Source organism: Pristis pectinata, chromosome 10 (genome assembly GCF_009764475.1).
Source record: "Pristis pectinata isolate sPriPec2 chromosome 10, sPriPec2.1.pri, whole genome shotgun sequence".
In the NCBI taxonomy this organism is placed as follows: Eukaryota; Metazoa; Chordata; class Chondrichthyes; order Rhinopristiformes; family Pristidae; genus Pristis; species Pristis pectinata.
Window position 1 is genome coordinate 35,306,873 of NC_067414.1, and position 19,039 is coordinate 35,325,911.

General features: G+C 37.2%; 1 protein-coding gene across 2 annotated transcripts in view; it reads right to left on the bottom strand.

The window, feature by feature from the left end:
- Window positions 1-19,039, bottom strand: part of snap91a (synaptosome associated protein 91a) — a 140,151-nt gene that overhangs the window by 57,368 nt on the left and 63,744 nt on the right. Inside the window, exons 7-12 of one of the 2 annotated variants that reach the window (XM_052024472.1) lie at window positions 17,412-17,523; window positions 16,557-16,663; window positions 13,976-14,017; window positions 6,785-6,855; window positions 2,021-2,045; window positions 1,862-1,864 (exon numbers count right to left, since the gene is read on the bottom strand). In XM_052024472.1, the coding sequence (XP_051880432.1) occupies window positions 1,862-1,864; window positions 2,021-2,045; window positions 6,785-6,855; window positions 13,976-14,017; window positions 16,557-16,663; window positions 17,412-17,523 (360 nt within the window). Of the gene's footprint in view, window positions 1-1,861; window positions 1,865-2,020; window positions 2,046-6,777; window positions 6,856-13,975; window positions 14,018-16,556; window positions 16,664-17,411; window positions 17,524-19,039 lie in introns of both variants that reach the window. The other variant, XM_052024471.1, reaches the window with a different exon arrangement.

Sequence of the window (19,039 nt, forward strand, 5' to 3'; positions counted from 1 at the left end):
ATTTAAGTGTACTGTAACTGCACTAATTTTATTCTATATTGTTACAATCCATGAAAAGTATCAGATATATAATAAATATTAAATTCCCTGAGGACAGAGTGAGTGTTAGTGACTACATAAATACAACTTATTTATCCTCACTTAATTGAATATCCATTTGCATCATGTTTCTAATTGACATTCAATCACTATGGTATTCAGACTGTCTTTATCTACCATAAAGTGGATCAATAAACAGACCCAATAAAATGTATCACGCCTTGTTAAAATTCAGGGAATACCACAAGCTCTGGCCATTATTTTACAACCCTTTTGGTGTGGCAATACTACAATGTTGCCAAAGAACTATTGCCAAAGTGGGGCCATAGTTAAAACGTGTTTGACTGATTAACTAAGGGGCAATTAGCCCCTTGCACTTTTCTGGATTACATTTACATCTTCTTGCAGTCTGGAACCTTCTTCCTATCAGTTGCATTAGCAGTTTTGGCATCCAAGTCGATGGGATCCCATTGCATGCAACCTTCCAGTCACCTTCCTTGTCTTTTACCCTTTAATTTACCCTCATTAGCTAATTTTTAATCCAATTTGCTACTTCCCCATGGTGATCACGGCTTTTTATTTCTTCAGATTAATCTGACATGTGGAACTTTGTCAGATATTTTACCACCATCTGTATATAGGACAAATGTGCTACCCTCATTAACCCTCATTTCCTCAAAAATTCAAATATTAGTTGGATAATATTTTTCCTTAACAGATCTATTCCAATAGTCCTTCATTAACCTGTGCCTCTCCAAGTACTGATGCATGCTGTCTCTCAGATTCTTAAAATAATTTTCCTATCACTGGAGAAGCCGAACAAGAGAACACATAACAGAAAGTAGAATGTTGTTGGAGAACAGATCTTGGAGTGCATGCCTGCAAATTCTTAAAGGAAGTGGGAAAGTAGATAAGCTAGCTAAAAAGGCAGTTTGGATATTTGCTTTTAAATTGGCCAAGGCAAAAGTAGGGTGGTCATGCTAGGACTATGGAATATTAGTTGGGCCACACTTAGAATACTGCAAAGTTCTGGTCACTAAACTACAGGAAGAATGCAATAGTGCTGGAGAATGTGCAGCGGAGATTTATAAGACATTGTGAATGCTAGAGGAATAGCTATGAGACCACCCTGTCTAGGGAGGATGTTTCTCTTTTGGAACAAAGGAAACTGAATAAAGATTTAACTGTCTACAAATTGAGTGGACTGGACAGGATTGATCCATTTCCCTTAGCAGGTCAAAAATTAGGGGTCATATACAAAAACATACTGGTAATGGCTCAGGGGGTAGTTGAGGAAAAGTGTTCTCTGTCTGAGCAGAAGCCCTTAGCACAGAAAGTGCCATATAAATTAGCACTTGAGCTGTAACCTACAAGGCCATAGCAGACTTGAAGGGATTAATCTAAACAACATTTTTGTCTAACATGATAGACTGAATGATCTTGCGCTACAAGTTTCTTTAACCCGATGTATTCAATTGTACCCAGTCACATTATCGCCACACCAAGTATTTTAAGAATTTTTTTGACTTTAAGACAAAGTAATCATTTAGATTATCCAAGTACAAATGCATATCCTAAATTTGAGAGCTAAATCAAGAAACCAGGAAAATGGACCTTGCTGAAGAAAGTTAACAAGACCGAAGACCAAGGTACCATTAAAAATTTTACAAAACTCTAAGGTTCTGAGTTGAGAGACAGTGAACAAGAGGTGGGACTTATGTGCTTCAGCACACAAATCCTCAGTGGAACTTGGTTCTATGATCAACAGGAACAGTGCCTTTGAGATTTTGAAAACATAAATTTCAATATACAGTAAATCAACCTTCTGAACAGAAGAGGTTTACACTAATTTGTTTATCACATTTCCAGCCCAAAGCTGCTTTAAATTAAATAAGCACACATTTGCCTGGGCGATTTAGAATATTCCCTGTGAAAAACAGCATTTTGAAGCAAAAAACAAATCTCATGTTCTTAGCAACACGGAAGTAGCAGAGGGAACCCCTGCACTACAGCTGTTTGGGTTACAGAAATTCACACTTACAGAATTCACAAATCACGACACAAATATTTGTGGCATGGAATACAATTCGCTCTCACAGAATTTATGTGGAAAAAAAAGTAAATCAATTTTTCCCCCAACTCTGACTTCTTGATGCATGCATAATAACATGGCTTTGTATTACAGAAAATTGGCAATATGGACTGTTTATTTAGGATCATAATCACCCCATAAACGCAGGAGTTGCCTGTACTTTCATTTACCTTTTGCTTTCATTTTCCCCATAAGATGTGGTAATACAATTTAAACTTTAGATTTGAGTTCCCTTTTTCAAATGCTTCCACAAGAGGTAACAAGAAAGAAATAGGTGGAAAACACTATGATGCTGGAGGAACTCAGCAGGCCAGGCAGCATCTATGGAGTAAAGCAGGTGGTCAACGTTTCGGGTCAGGATCCTTCTTCAGGACTGAAGATAGGAAAAGGGGAAGCTCAATACATAGGAAGGAAAAGCAGAGCAGTGACAGGTGGACAAAAGAGGGGAGGCAGGGTGGACACAAGGCAGTGATAGGTAGATGCAGGTATGGGGAGGAGGGGAGAGCAGATCCACTGGGGGACAGGTCAAAGGTAAGGAGGGAAAAGGTAGGAAAAAAAGAGGCTAGGAAAGGGAAGAAGAGAAGCAGCATGGTGGGGGGGGCATTGTGGGGAAGTGGGGCAAATTCAATGTTAAAGTGGGAGAATTCAATGTTCATGCAATTAGGCTGCAAGGTTCTAAGGTGGAAAATGAGGTGCTGTTCCTCCAGTTTGTACTTGGAATTCTCCTGGCAGTGGAGGCAGAGGACTGATATATTAGTGATAGTGTGGGAGGGGGAGTTGAAGTGACTGGCAATGGGGAGATGCAGATTATGGTTACAGACAGAGTGCAGGTGTTCAGCGAAACGGTCACCTGGTCTGCGTTTGATCTCACCAATGTAGAGGAGGCCACACCTGGAGCACCAAATGTAGTAGATGATATTAAGGGAGGTGCAGGTGAATCTCTGTCTCACCTGAAAGGACTGTTTGGTTCCCTGGATGGAGGTGGTGTAGGGGCAGGTGTTGCACCTATGGCAGGGGCAGTGGAAAGTTCGCAGAGTGGAAGCAGGATGGGTAAGGGGGGGTGGGGGGAGGAGTGAACTAGGGAGTCACGGAGAGAGCGGTCCCTGCGGAAGGCAGAAAGGGGTGGGGAGGAGAAGGTATGCTTGGTGGTGGGGTCCTGTTGGAGACGGCAGAATTGGCAAAGAATGATATGTTGGATACGTAGGCTGGTGGGATGAAATGTGAGGACAAGGGCAGAGGACTGACATATCAGTGATAGTGTGGGTGGGGGAGTTGAAGTGGCTGGCAACGGGGAGATGCAGATCGTGTTTACAGACAGAGTGCAGGTGTTCTGTGAAACAGTCACCTTGTCTGCATTTGCTCTCACCACTGTAGAGGAGGCCACACTTGGAGCACCGTTGACAGAAGGGTCCTGACCCGAAACAGTGACATCAGTCCTGAAGAAGGGTCCTGACCCGAAACGTTGACTGCCTGCTTTTCTCCACAGAGGGTGCCTGGCCTGTTGAGTTCCTCCAGCATCGTAGTGTTTTTCATCTAGATTCCAGCATCTGCATTCCTTTGTTTCTCGAGAAATAAGATGGCATGGAGATAAATGAAAGCACTATGTAATTGCTTCCCTCTTGAATAATTATGCACAATTTTAAATTTTGAGGAAGGTCTTAATTACACAGTTCAATCTCAAATTCCATTGAAATACCAACAATGGAATTTTGCACATTTTACTTTTTAATTTTATCTGTAGGCAAAAACATGACAATTCCAGCTTTTGTTAGATTTACATGCAGAAACCATGCCAATTTAGGAATTGCCTGCCATGATGCACCTTTCATATCTCCTGTGTTTTGTCAGTTACCTGGCTCCAAATTCTGAGAACAGGAGCACATTTTAATTAAGGCAAGTAATCAATCCTGAAAGGCAATCAACATTTGAGGTCAAACAAAAATTAGAAAACAAATCTTGAAGTCTAAGCATTGTTTGAGTCTGCAGTTCATGTTAAATATTTGGAAAGTTTTGCATAAACTCTGGGTACATCTTAAACCTTCATTTCCTCCTCCCCTCCCCCACCCCCAAGCATCATTTAAACTCTGAAGTCTTTAAACTATGAACAATTTTCTTGAGGGGGAATGAAACAAACAACTGGGCAGTACATCGATACTTTTCAATAGTTTAGTCCTCAAGAGTGTAACATGTTCGAGGAAAAAAACTCAAAGTAATGTGAACTACATAAAATCACTATGGTCAAAGAACAGATACTTAGTCCTGTTGCTAACTATTGTTTTTACCCCCCCCATTCTCAATGACAATGCTGAACCAGTTGAGACAGCAGTTACAAGAGCTAGCTGTTCCTTCATTGAATTAACTCCAGCTCAGTAGGTGAAGCAATTCTCTTCAGATGTTTAATTATTCCCCTATGAAAATTGCTGCAATTTTCTCAAAGCTAATTAACAAGCAATAATAAATTCAATTCTTTAAACACTTAAACCTTTTGTCGGAGTAAACTCAAAGAGCAGATTAGTTCAATTTATATTGTCCATTGGTTTAATGATCACCTTGCCCTCATTACTGTCAAATCAAGAGTAATTTTTTTGGAAGCTCCTTTTCAGACAGTGTAATCGTTAATACTTACCCTTCACTAAGAATCCAAGACAGCAGGAAAGAAAACAAAGTTTTAAAATTCACTTTCCAAAAAAAAAGTTAATTTCCAAACTTAAAAGTAAATAATTGCTTCTTGGTGACACTAAGTTCTTTTGTATTCTTCCAACAGTGATATCACTATTATATAGTTTGCTCAGTTGTAAATATTGGGATCTATTAAATTACACATTCTTAATTATGACAGCTTTTGATTCAACTGTATTTTAAATCAATAGGATCTGGCATTGTTTGACATTGCCAACATTAAATTCAAATATAATTTAGCTTTGCAACTAATACCAATAGTCAGCAAAGTACTGCTTCCCTTGTATATCTGGCACATCAAGAACAGCAGAGGTTCATGCATTTAGCTATAAGTCTACACCTTTAATTTTGAAAAGTTACACGAGTCAACAACAAACAGATCCACTTTATCCTTTGATTCCAAATCCAGTATCTGTTCCCATTCAAAACCCAAGTTATGCAGCTTTGACCCACTCATGATAACGTTACCTATTTGTCATCTCTCCTCTAGAGAACCAGCTAGGCTCTAACCCAATATGTTAGACAGGGAACTGTATGGAACAAGTAAAATGACCCATATCTCTTTCCATTCTTAACATTACAAATTGACATTTCAACTTCTAAGAGTACATGGCCTTCACAAGAGATGGACAAAATTCTGACAAGCTTGAGTGTATTTCAAGTTTTATTACCCTATCCATATTATTTTTTAATTTTCAAATTGGCCAATTAGTTGTTATCACCTACTGCTTTTACCAAGCATTTTCTAAATTTCACACGGCCATAATTTGACCTGTCATGTCTGAGAGAGTCTCTGGTGGAGCCAGCCAATCAAAGAACGCTCTGCTCTTTTCTCATTTCCGTGGGAGCTTTTTTCTTAAATTCTTCCCTTCAAGTATTTACTCAATTCTCTTCTGAATCTTGCCGTATAACCAGTTTCTATCAGTCTTTCAGACCCTATGTCAAGTGACAAGCAAGAATGTTTCCTCATATTTTTCTTTTGGCAGCTGTTTAAAATTGTCCCCTCTGGTTAGTGGCCATTGGAAGAAGTTTTTTTTAAAAAAATCTCTATAAACTTCTATCAAGTCTCCTCTTTGGTCTTCCCTGTTCTAAAAACAGTGTTAGCTTGCTAATGGAAGTCATCCTTCCAGTAAATCTCCTGCACCTTCAAAATAATACTAAAAATATGCATAAACCATGCAATATACATATATTTTCCTGGTTTGCTCCTGAGAATCAACTCTATTGGACAAGTGTTAATGTGCTGCAAATGTAAAGTATCTTAGCCGAACCATGCAACAAAACTACAGGGAAAACAAAAATAAATCTGCCCAATTTTCCAATCCACATCATAGAAATAAATGATACACGATTTAAATGGAGGAAGTTAACTGATTTTTGGGCTCAGGATAACCACAATTATCACCTGATTTTATCTCCATGAAATATTAGCCTAATCCCAGGATACCTAGTTTCTCTACTAGAACTCCTCAAATGCCACCAAATCTTTCCAGATACAAAACTACCACACTCCCAAAATGAACACAAGTTAAACTAAAATGTCCAAGCACCAGATTCCCTAAAAAAAAATCTAAGATGAGACTTTGATGGAAAATGGAGAATTAAGCTAGAATCATAGGTTTACCCTTTTAAAACTATGAGGCTAGTTTTAAAGCATTAATTTGCAGATGTGTGTTCTGACTGGTTACATTTCATGCAATTAACCTAGTTAATTGTGCATTACTAAACTACATTAAGGAACATTTGGTCAATGTAAAATAAGTTTTCCTTGTGTTGCAATACAAAATTTGAAAACTTTGATGACTTTTATTACCACTCGCACAATGTTGTCACAAAACTTTATAAACTTACATTTATACCAACAGAGAAATAAGTGCATTTAAAGTGTCACGATTAGAGCTGTACTTGCCAAGTGTAGTAAGGCTTTTTATTTCAAAAAAATGTGATCTAAATAGGTTCAACCTTACCTACTGCCAGCTGCATTTTTTTTTCCCTTCCAGTGTATTCAAATGCTGCTCAAGTGCTTCTAGAAGACTGCTAGGAGCCTAAAAAGATGTAATAATACACTATGATATATTTATTGCTAATTCACCAGACTTCATATGGCACGCAACCAAAAAGAAAATTTCCAAACAAAAACACTTGCATGGAAAACAGCAACATACTACAACTGTGCTTTTACGTTCTTTATAAAAACAACACATGACAAGTTTCACATTTTCAAGTCAAAGAAAATTTTCAGCGGAACATAAACTGTTGATTTGTTCTCTCAAAATATCCTAAAATAGAGGACCAAAAAAACAAGCATGTTAAAAAGCAATCTCATTCAAGATACACACCATGCACAACCTCTTCTAGAATTAATATCTCACTAGACATCCAAGCTTGTGAATAATGTCAGCATAATTTAACATACTTAACATTATATGGATTTATGGGCATAGCATTTGACAACAGTATGAGCATTATACACAAGGCTTTAATTATGAGAGCATCAGTTAGGCTAGAAATAGGATTCTTATTTTATTATAAATAGGCCAGATGGCTCTTTGATCCTGCTCCAAAATTCAATAAGATCACTATTAATCCTCAACCTTGATTCTACTTTTTTTTTGCCCTAATCCCACTTCCTTGCATATCTGAAATTCCTTGTATACAAATTCAAAATTCTTTGCATATCCAAAAATGTATTGATCATGGCCTGAGCACAAAAAGTCATTTGGGAAAGAATTCAAAAGATTCACAGCACTGAGTTAGGAAATTTCTTACCTTTACCAAAAATGCCAATTCCTCGAGACCACTAAATTGTAAACTTTCTACCCAGAGTAACAGACACATGGCACGTAACCTATCAAACCCTCTCAGATCAAGCATCTGAAATGTTAACTCCCTCTTCACAGAATGGTGCCTTACCTTCTAGGTATTTCCAATACTTTGTTTTTTTAATTTCTTGCAGAATCTGCGCTTCATTCTAAAAATCTATTGGATGTACCTCAGCCTAATCATCTTTGTTTAGACAAGAATCCTCTCATCCCAACAATCAAGTTTATGCAGCTATTGTGTTGCCTCCAAGGCAAATATATGTTTCTATAGGTATGGAGACCAAGTATTCCAGATGTGGACTACAACAGTAGCAATATTTCTTGCTCTTCTACTGCAATCCTCTTGAATGAAGGCCAGCATGCCATTTGTCTTGTTGACGTTTCAGGTCAAGATCCGCATCAGGACCGAGAGGGCAAGCACGGTAGTGTAGCGGTTAGTGTAACGCTTTACAGTGCCAGTGACCCGGGTTCAAATCCGGCCACTGTCTGTAAGGAGTTTGTACGTTCTCCCTGTGTCTGCGTGGGTTTCCACCGGGTGCTCCGGTTTCCTCCCACATTCCAAAAGACGTACAGGTTAGGAAGTTGTGGGCAGGCTATGTTGGTGCTGGAAACGTGGCAACACTTGCGGGCTGCCCCCAGAACACTACGCAAAAAGATGTATTTCACTGTGTGTTTCGATGTACATGTGACTAATAGAAGATACCTTATCATATCATCTTATCATAAGGGGACGGGTGAGGCAGGGACCAGTAAGTGATAGGTGGATCAAGGAGGGGTGAGGGATGATGGACAGACAGAGCCAGGTGGGGAAAGGGAGGGTGAAGGTGAAGACAAAGGCTGAAGGAAAGGTGATGAGTGGGGGCACAACAGCATTACTTGAAACTGGAAAATGTAACGTTCATACTATTGAGTTGCAGACTACCCAGGTGGAATACAAGGTGTTGTTCTTCTAGGTTGCATTTGGCCTCCCCTGGCAGTGGAGAAGGCAGAGGACAGTCGGGTTGGGAAGGGGAGTTCCCAGTCCTGATGCATGGTCTCAACCCAAAACTTCGACAATTCCTTTCCTTCCACAGATGCTGCTCGACCTGCTGAGTTCTTCCAGCAGTTTGTTTCTCGGCTCCAGATTACATCATTTACAGCAATAGCATTAGTCTTTCTCACTACTTGCTGACTGAAATAATAAGAACTGATCTAAAACTTGAGCCGATCTTGAAAGTTTTCTTTTAAAAAAGGCAGTGAACCTTCCATGCATCTATAGCAAATTCTGCTTTAGTATTATTTATCCAGAGCCTTTGTGATCTCAAAAGTACAGTTAAGCTTCAAACTGCATTTAAAACAAGATTTTAAAAGCCAAGGATATTTTTAGGATTTCTGTGCATATTTTTAAATAAAATTGATGATGTTAAACTGGCATCTCAAATAACAAAAGACAATAACAGCCATTCCAAGAAATAAACCAAATCCAAAATTCCAAAATCCAAAAGTGAAAATGAAAGAATTAAAGAGTTGGCAGAAGTGACTTAATTTCAGTAATGCTCAGATCTCATCCCCCACTCTTTCCCCAGCACATTCATAACTGCCTTGATTCCGTTGGCAAATTCCATCAACTGCCACAATTTCCAGCTGTCCTTTGCCTTCACATGATCCAGCTTTGACCCTTTCACCCTCTCTATTTCTGTATACTATATACTACAAGCCCATTGACTCCCAACAGACATATTTATTACACAACCTCCTTCCTCACTTCCTACAGGAACGGTTTCATTCTCTCCATCTGTGCTATGTTTGCAACTATTCCCTCATGGCCACCTTCCAAATAATCAAAACAGTACTCCTTTCTCACCAAGGATTCTCCTCTATTGATAGAGGATGTCCTTAACAATCTATCAGTTTAACTCAGATAATAACAGCTTAACTCGAATAAGTGAGAGGTGTTGCATTTTGGGAATACAAATGAGGGTAGGACTTAGTGAACAGTAGGGTCCTGGGGAGTGTTACAGATCAGAGGGACCTAGGCGTACAAGGACATGGTTCCCGATAGTGGCGTTGCAGGTAGATAGGGTGGTGAATTTGGCTTTTGGACTCTGGCCTTCATCAGTCAGGGCATTGAGTATATAAATTGGAATGTTTTGTTGCAGTTGTAAACTGCATAAAGATGCCATTAAGCTGGAAAGGGTGCAAAGGAGATTTATGAGGATGTTGCTGGGACTTGAGGGACTGAGTTATGGAGAGAGAGTGAGCAAGTTGGGACTTTTTCATTGGAGTGCAGGAGAATGAGGGGCGATCTTATAGAGGTGTATAAAATTATGAGGGGCATAGACAGGTTGAATGCGCACAATCTTTTTCCCCAGGGTTGGGGAAATCCAGAACTAGAGGAGTTTAAGGTGACAGGTGAGAGATTTAATAGGAACCTGGGGAGCAGTGGGGGCAACTTTTTCCACCCAGAGGGTGGTCAGTATATGGACTGAGCTGCCAGAAGAAGTGGTTGATGCAGGTACATTAACAACACTTAAAAAGATACTTGGACAGGTATATGGATAGGAAAGATTGAGAGGGAAATGGCCCAAAAGCAGGCAAATGGGACAAACTTAGATGGGAATCTTGGATGGCATGGACCAGTTGAGCAGAAAGGCCTGTTTCCATGCTATGACTTTATCCCATTTCTTGCTTGCCCACCTCCCTCTCAGAACAGTTATAAGATTCTCCTTATCTCCATTTAATCAGCATCCATATTTAATGGATCAAATAACCCTTAGTTCCTGCCTCCCAATCCTATGGTATCTTCCTGTCCAAGGGCAGAAGGTGCAACAGCTGCTTTCCCACTTTGTTCTTTCTCTTAGCCAAGTGCTCCATACACTGCTTGCAACTGACAATTTACTTGTACTTTACTGCCTGGGTCGCCAGTCACTTTATATTTTAATTTTCTCCACTTCAGACCGAGCCTTTTGTTCACGGATTATTTCTTAATCCTGCACATCTTGCACTATTACTCCTTTGTCAGTTAATACCTTCTGCCCTTCATCCCATCATAGATCTAAAATACACAAATGAAAAAGTACTTTAAATCAGGCAGCATCTTTGGAGAGAGAGAGAACAAAGTTAATAGTTTAGGGTGATGGCCTTCAGAATTATCTTCTACCACCTCCACAAACCAATCTGATGAATCTCACAGGCAATCAAATTGAAATGTTACCTATTGTTTTTTCCTCTCCAAAGTTTCTGCCTAATTTGAACAGTTACAGCAATTTCTGCTTTCATCTCAGATTTTTAGCATTTGCTGCATGTTGCTTTACCATCAAAAATCTTCACTGTTGTTCATCTACCACGTTCCTCTTGCCTCATTTCCCTACTTCTGCGCTTGGCTCAAATAACAGCAACATTTCCCAGTTCCACTGGATTGTTTATTAGCTCAAATCATTCCTTGTTGCTCAACTTAAAGTATTTCTAATAACTTTTGTTAACGTCAGCATTAATTAACTGTTAGTTAGTTGAATGAGCTATTTTACAGAGCGCAAAATGAAATCAGATCTATATCATGGAAAGACCCAGGTGTAGTCCATATACCTTTAAAATGGAAGTTGGGTAGAATTTTAGAATTTTGGGTTGAATGTTTTAAACAGAAAAACCTGGATTGTAAAGCATCAAAAAGATAATATTTTTTCATGCTTATGGAAAGATGCAAGTCATATGATTTGCAGTGAACAGAAAGCTGAAACACCAGTATCAGTTATTTACCAGATGCTCCCAGCATAATCAAGTTGAATTTTGAAAGGTGAACGATGTATCTGCACAAGTTCAGATATCAGATTCTAAACTATTCTTACTACTTAAGTACACAATTCAGCAGTCCAATCCAGTAACCTTAGATCCCATTAACAGAAAGGCCAGCACACGAGAGGTATAATAGATAACATATGGAGGGTTACCGGATTATCAATGGTACAATCTTTTAAAGGTGTATTTTCAATGTCAGAATTTTTAAGGTCGGCAAGAATTCTCCGATGTATTACCTGCATTGTCAAAGAGTTATTGTTATAAAAAATTAACAACCATATTTATTACATGTATCACTGTTGAAAGTCTGTGGCTGAGATTAACCATGGATATTTTAACCAAAATATTTCACAAGAAAGGAAATCCAAAAACCTATTTTGGTCTTCAATTAATATCAAAGTATTACCATAAGGCAAACAAAGCTGTATTTTACATTTCTATAAATATTTAATGTTTTTATCCAATCCATTTTAAGTGCAAATTTTCTTAATCTATTTATTCATATCCAAAAAATGTACACATTATTTCAGTACAAATAAACTAACAATTAAATTTTGCAAATATAATGAAGTTTACGCTGGCAAACTAAATAGCTGCTCCTCCATTTGACACACTCCTCTTTCAATGCTCCTAAAAGTGATATCCATACAGATCCAACATTCTACAGGAGTACCATTTGTCTACATAGAAACTCAAAAAGCAACTGTGTAATAAATGTCAATCAGACCAACATAGCTGATTGGTTTTTTGAAAAAGACTAAATCTTCAGAAGTCATGAATACCAAGAGCAATTAGTTGTGTTTGGTTATTTAACAAAACTAAAATCAATAAGATTAGTTAATGCAACAAAAGAGACTAGAGTTTTTAAACCCCTAGTGTATGTGGCTCAGTATTATACTGAATGGTGCACTTAGATCAATAGTTAACTTCTAAACATTTTAATCTCAAAACCTTCCGGCTCATTTGGTGAGCCATTCATAATCATACAGGTCTTCACCCAATGCAATAAGTTACAAAATTCATAGTTGCAGGTAACAGTGACAAACCTAAACCAAGCAAATATATTAACGTCAATGAACACTTAACATAACAGGTTTAGTTTAACACCATTTATTGTCCCAGTTCAGTCAGCAAAATAAACCGTATGCAAGTCTATCTGATCTATCATGGCAATTGTGAACACAAACAAATTGGTTGTATAGCTTAAAGACTGAAAATCAATACAATTATCAAATAAGTTTTGCTTAATTGCAAACATACTTTCACAAATATTAGAGCAAGTTTCAAGATATTAATATTTTCTAAAATTAAGTAACAATTTAGTTCCAGTATCACTTTATGTAGATGGTATGCAAATTATGCAAGACTACCCACAATATGCCATAGTTTCTCAAACCTGTGATGACATTCAATTTCATGGCTGACTGAGTTTTTAAATATTTGCTTTGGGATTTTATTATACAGACTGTTTTATAGAAGAACATTATGTTGATGTAAAGTCCATTAAAGATTTGTCATGCTGCAGGGGGAAAAGTTAATTTCTGAATGAGGATAACACTAAGCCTAATTAACTGTTACACCCCTGTAATTTACTAACAATAAATGTTGTCTACATTGCAGTTTATAGGTATACAGAAATAGAAGTATTTAACACGTTTAGCTGCTGGTCCTATTTTCTTGCATTGAAACTAATATCGAAGTTGAAATAATGCTGCTTCAAAATAATAGTGTTGATTTTACAAGTAACAACGAATTTTAACTATGACAGAAGTCACAATTTAAGGAAGGACCAATTTTTTTTTAAATAAAAGAAAATTCTGCAAAGTAAATTTGAATTGGATTCATCTTGTTGTTTTGATGAACTGTTGAAACCATAAAGCACTTCATCGTGTTCACAGTCTCAAACAATCAGCACAACATAAGATGGAACAGAAGGAGCACATGTCTGCTATAACTTCTTGTAAAGCTGAGTTCTACTCTTTGAGATTGAAGCACAAAGCCTTTTGGTAATTTTTATAATCTGGGTGATAGGTTTTTTGTGGTGGTATTTAGTGGCCAGATGCAACTTCCCTGCTCTTCAGGGAGTCTGTAGATCATCCCGAATCACAAGCAACACTTGTAAATGGTAACAAACCTTTTTCTCCCCCCAGATAAAGAATACGTTTACAGAATGTAGCATGTATTGCCAATTGCTTCTTGTATAAAGTTGCTTGCCATTTCAGAGGGGAACTAATCAACCAGATTAGTGTGCCTAGAGAGACATCAACCAGACCTTCCTCAGTGAAGGACATCAATGAACTGGATGAATCCTTATATGACGATGACCTGGTCAGTATTACTGACAGCAGTCTTTTATTCACAAATTACTTATTTAAATTTTCCTGCCGTCATGGTGGGATTCAAATATTTATCTCCAGATAAGCAGATATATCCGTTATGCTATTTGAAGACACAATGGGTTCCCAACAGACAGACATTGAACAGATACAGTTTTGCTTGATTAGTATATTTATCTCAGGAGTTATGAAAATTGTTCTAACCAGAATGAAAAGGAATAGAAAAATCCTACCTGAGAAAGATCAGGAATGTCACCTTTATCAATACCTACTTGCTGTAAGAAAACAAAAACAACAAATTATTTTTTCTCCCATGACTGTAGAATTCTTAATTGTGAATTTAATTATTCTGGCATTACACATCATGACCTCAATGAATATTATTGCAAAATTTCAAAACATTTTCATTAGTGATGTATTAAAAAAAATCACTGTTGCTCACTGGTACTTTGGGGATTAGAGTGTGGCTGTGATATCTTTCACAGGACAGCTTTACCATCAAGCGCAGCATAGTAGGGGTTAGAAGCATATGGCAAATGAGCAAAGGGATAAAATTAAATAACATTCAGATTATAGAATTTAAAAGGACTGAAAAACCAGATCAACAAATATGGATGTTATTTTCTATGCTCCAAATCTAAATGGTCCCATCACAACATCCTCCTTCGCAGTGGAGAAACCAAGCACAGATTGGGGTGATCATTTTAACAAACACCTCTTGGTCTGCAAGAGTAACTTTGAGCTTCCAAATGCTTGTCACTAATTCTCCTGCCCTGTTGCACTCTGATCTGTTTGTCTATAGACACCTACACTGTTCCAACAAAGTCCAAAGCTTGAAGAATGGCACCTCATCTTCCATTTAGGCATGTTGTGGCTTTCAAGACTCAATATCAAATTCAATTATGATTGCGCACATTATTCCACCTTTGTAACTGAATGGGAAAATCAGTGATCTTATTTCTCCAAGTAATATGTGATATAGAATCATGAATACCATTTGTCAGTCCACAAGTATTTTAAAAAAATCTAATTGTGGGAATTATACAATTAACGCAATGAATTCAAATGAATTTAGTTGCTAATTACATCGGACACCCAACTATGGGTTAAGCTTCCATAACTGTAGTCACTACATGATCCAAAGGTTGGCTCTTGAGAACTGAACCTTTACTTTGCAATTGAGTGGAGATGGAAGACTGATGCTTTAGAAATAACAAATTTAATTTTATAACCTCATTTTGGAACATTAAAACACAGAATATTTAAGAGTTATTACAGTAATTCTGCATCATTTGGTTCAGTAAATAACTGTATATGCTCAGGAATACATATATTACACTGTTACCTTTTAGTCCCAAGCTCTTAACAAGATGAATATAAATTAATCTCCTTCTCCATTTTGAGTGGTTGTGGGCTAGGGATTCCCACAACATCAGCAAGCCCCATTCTCTCATGTGGTTAAAGTAAATGATTTAGAGCTCAACTTCCAAACACGCACATACATGAGCACTGTCCGCTCACTGCAGTTTGATGACCAAAGTTGGGGTGACCTTGATTCTGCAGAGAAGATGTAGTTGAACAGTTTCCCATCTGCTTTGCAAATTTACTTGTTGGAGGTAAGATGCAACAATATGGTGGGAATAATTGATGTTTTGGGGCAAGGACACAGCTGGCTTGACAGAAACCTTGCAAGGATCCACTGGTTAAGATCGTAGCATACAGATCATTCTGCAGCAGATACAAGAGAGATAAATTTCTGTAAGCAGCCAAATTTGACACCACAGGAAGGATGCCTTCCAAAGTTCACAAAAGGCCACAAATAGAGATTGATGCTGTTTTCTACATCTCTCTTGGAATTGACAGGATAAAGGTCATCTCCATTGTGTCTCTAGGTTGCTGCAATTCACACTGATTTAGGAAGCAATTGCTCAGCCACTAGGAAAAGGTTGACTCCATGGTAGACAATGGGGAGGTCCCTCTGCAATTATAAAATCTGATGTAGTAACTAAAGTTCCTCTCTTCCAAGTTTGGAACTTCAGCAGAGATATCATCTACCCTGAAGGCTTTGTTGTTTTTCCTGTCACACAAGGGTGGAGACAAGGCTGAACAGTATCATTTGCAGCGGAATAGAATCAAAGACAGTATTTCAAAGCACATGGTCCAGCTGCGAACACTTCCGTCAATAATCACTCTACCACTACAAGTTCATCTCCATTCTAGACTCTGAGATAGTCTCATGGCTGTTTGGGCTGTAGGTGCTGAGATTCCATTGATATCATGATCACCAAATTATTTTTCACCACCTACTTTTTGCAACTTTTATATAAACATTATAGGTTGTTTTGAGATCTCCCGTTTCTTTCCCCATACCAAACCACAGCAGAAATATTGCACGATAATGTATACAGTTATAAAATTTTAACAATATTTTTAAAATATATTTTAATAAAGTGTCATTTCAAAGTATTAAACTTGCTCTGCAGTGATGTAAACAAGATAATGGGTATAAGCACAGAAGTGGAATTGAGAATTGAAGATGGTACACAAATGCATACAGCACAACAAATGGCATTTGCATCTGAAGGATTATGAACATAGTTTAACGTGCTTGTGTTGTAACAGAAAAGAATTAAGGTCAGGATAAAAAAAAACTAATCTCGAACAGATATTTGAAAATGTAAAGCTTATCAGATTTTATCCACAAGTTATATTTTTCTGGCATACCAACCAGTCTTCACAAATCAGTAGTCATATAAAACTAACAAAATTTAAAGCTGTGCTCGAGAGACGGCAAATGTCATTATTGTTACTTACTTCAGCAACTTTAAGAAATTCTGAAACTCTTGTCATTCTAGTGAGGAATTTTTTATAAATTTCTAGTGCTTCTTTACAGTGTCCCTTCTTCATTTCAAAGTATTTTTCTAAAAATCAGAAACAAATCATTAATTATATCAAATATCATCAAATATAATGCTTTCCCATAAATGATGTCTAAAGATTTGGTCCTATAATGCTGCATTAACAAACAGCAAGAATTCTGTCATCTCTGGTAAAGACTATGGAAGCTTTCAGGCCAAAATCAGGCAGAGAGTGTGGTAAGAACATAGATATCCTGCAATTTCTCCTCCCTTCTTAGTTTAGAAAAACGTGAAGAAAAATATTCAGGATTATGTGTGGAGTTATGTTTGACCTTTCACCTTGTGAACAATTACTTCAATATACTCAACTACAATATTTGCAGCAATCAAACCCACTGATAATTTCAAGATTAAACTATTAAAGGTGTAAGCAAGTGCACAGATTTGTAAGTATAGTGTACATAAATATTTAAGTTTATAAAACAAACTGGCATTACTGTATCTTGCCATACGTTTCTCCCTCTCAAATCGGTTGATACAACCATCAGTTTCAAAGAGACATCTTACTGAATCTTCACTCCAAGGATAATTAAAGCAACAAGTTAAACTATGGACACCAAAAATGACTTTTTCGCATATCTGATTGTTCAAAACATCAAACTGAGTAACCTGTTCCCATGTGATAACGTAGATTACTTTCCGAAAACTCATGACGACAATACATTAGGAAAATAGATAAAACTTAAGCAATTGCTCTATAAGCCCACACGTGGATCATTTACACTGCAGTGAGATGATAAATACTACTCACCTAACAAATTAATGATTCCATCATTGTAACATGCAAATAATTTGATTAGATCTTTGAAAAGTAGCAAGAAAGCAGCATTTATTACTCCATTTGACAATTCACCAGGGCTCACCTGTAATATAATTTTTTTACACATTTAACAGTGCATTTGAACCAGAGTTTTAACAAGTGTGATTAATCAGGTCCTAGCAAATTCAAACACACAATGTAGTGCATGCACTGAAATATGTGTTCTCCATGCAGTTGACAGAAAAAAATCATGCTGAACATTAAAAGGTCATGACAAAAGCCAATCATAATTGCTCAATACAACATATAGTATATTTCAAATGCATTTTCAAAGTATCTAGGACAAGTAGAGAACAACATTCATTCAAAATTCACTGAGTAGTTAATGTCCAGACAAGAAATCCTGGAGGTAGAAATGGAAAGTGCTGGAAATATTTAACAGTTCAGATAGCACATGTAGAGGGAAACAGAGTTAATGCTACAAGTCACTGACCCAAAACATTAACAGCTTCTCTCTCCACAAATACTAAGAGTGTTTCTAATACTTTGATTTTATTTCAAGTTTCTAGCATCTGCAGTGTTTTGCTGGAGGTAATTTGTAATAAAATATATTTCAATTTGTGTATTTCTTCCATTTATACTGCAGGTCTGTCCTTCCACGTCTGTATAAACAGAGGATTATTGGGAGTTTTAATTACTGTGTCAATGCAATACTACTGGTAGTTATAATGATTTAATTTCTTCACTGAGATGCACTAAATACTGGAAACACTCAGAACTCACCATGACTTTACAGTATGTAACAAGTATTTCTCTATATGGTTCAAGACACCCATGCAAATCAAAACTAGCCTCTGCTAAATAAATTCCATTTTTTGGCCAAAGCATGATGGCTTCAGAAGCTACTGACTCTAGGTGCAATAGGTAGATGCTCATTAGGCTCACATACAAGGGCTCTTCATAGTCATCCACTTAACCCCACAGATTTTCTTTAATGGTTGTACAAGATGGTGTCAAAAGAATTACTTTTAGTATTTTTTCCCCAGAAAGTGATAAGCTTCGAAAGAAAAGCAGCAACAGGCAAAATGTTGCACATATGGAAGAACTGGATAAGTATGTGTATATTGTTGCGACTGGTCCAGTAATCTTAAAAAAAAGGAATAATCTAGAGAGCATGTTCAAATTCTACCATAGCAGTTTAAGTGTTTTAAGATACACAAAATCCCCAAAAATGTGACCACAGAGATGGAGATTCTTGCAAACTACCACACCCAATTCACTCAAGTTTTCAGAGGAAAAGTAGAAAATTAGGGCTTACAACAATCAATGCTATTTCCATCTGAACAAAAACCAAGGTTGATTTTCAATTTTCCCTTGAAGTGATGGCCAAACTTGCTGGCCTATAGCCCAAGAACAAATGCAGTGCTAGAAAGACAAGCATCCATCATCACTTCTTTTGTAGTGCCATGGGATAAAAGAAAGTGTAATAGCCAAAAATTTAAAACAGATGATTTTCACAATTTGAAAATCACAATGAGATGACAGTTTAATCTTTTAGAGACGTAAAGGAAATTAATGTGTAATCAGGCTATAGCTGTTATGGAAACATTGGTTTTGTT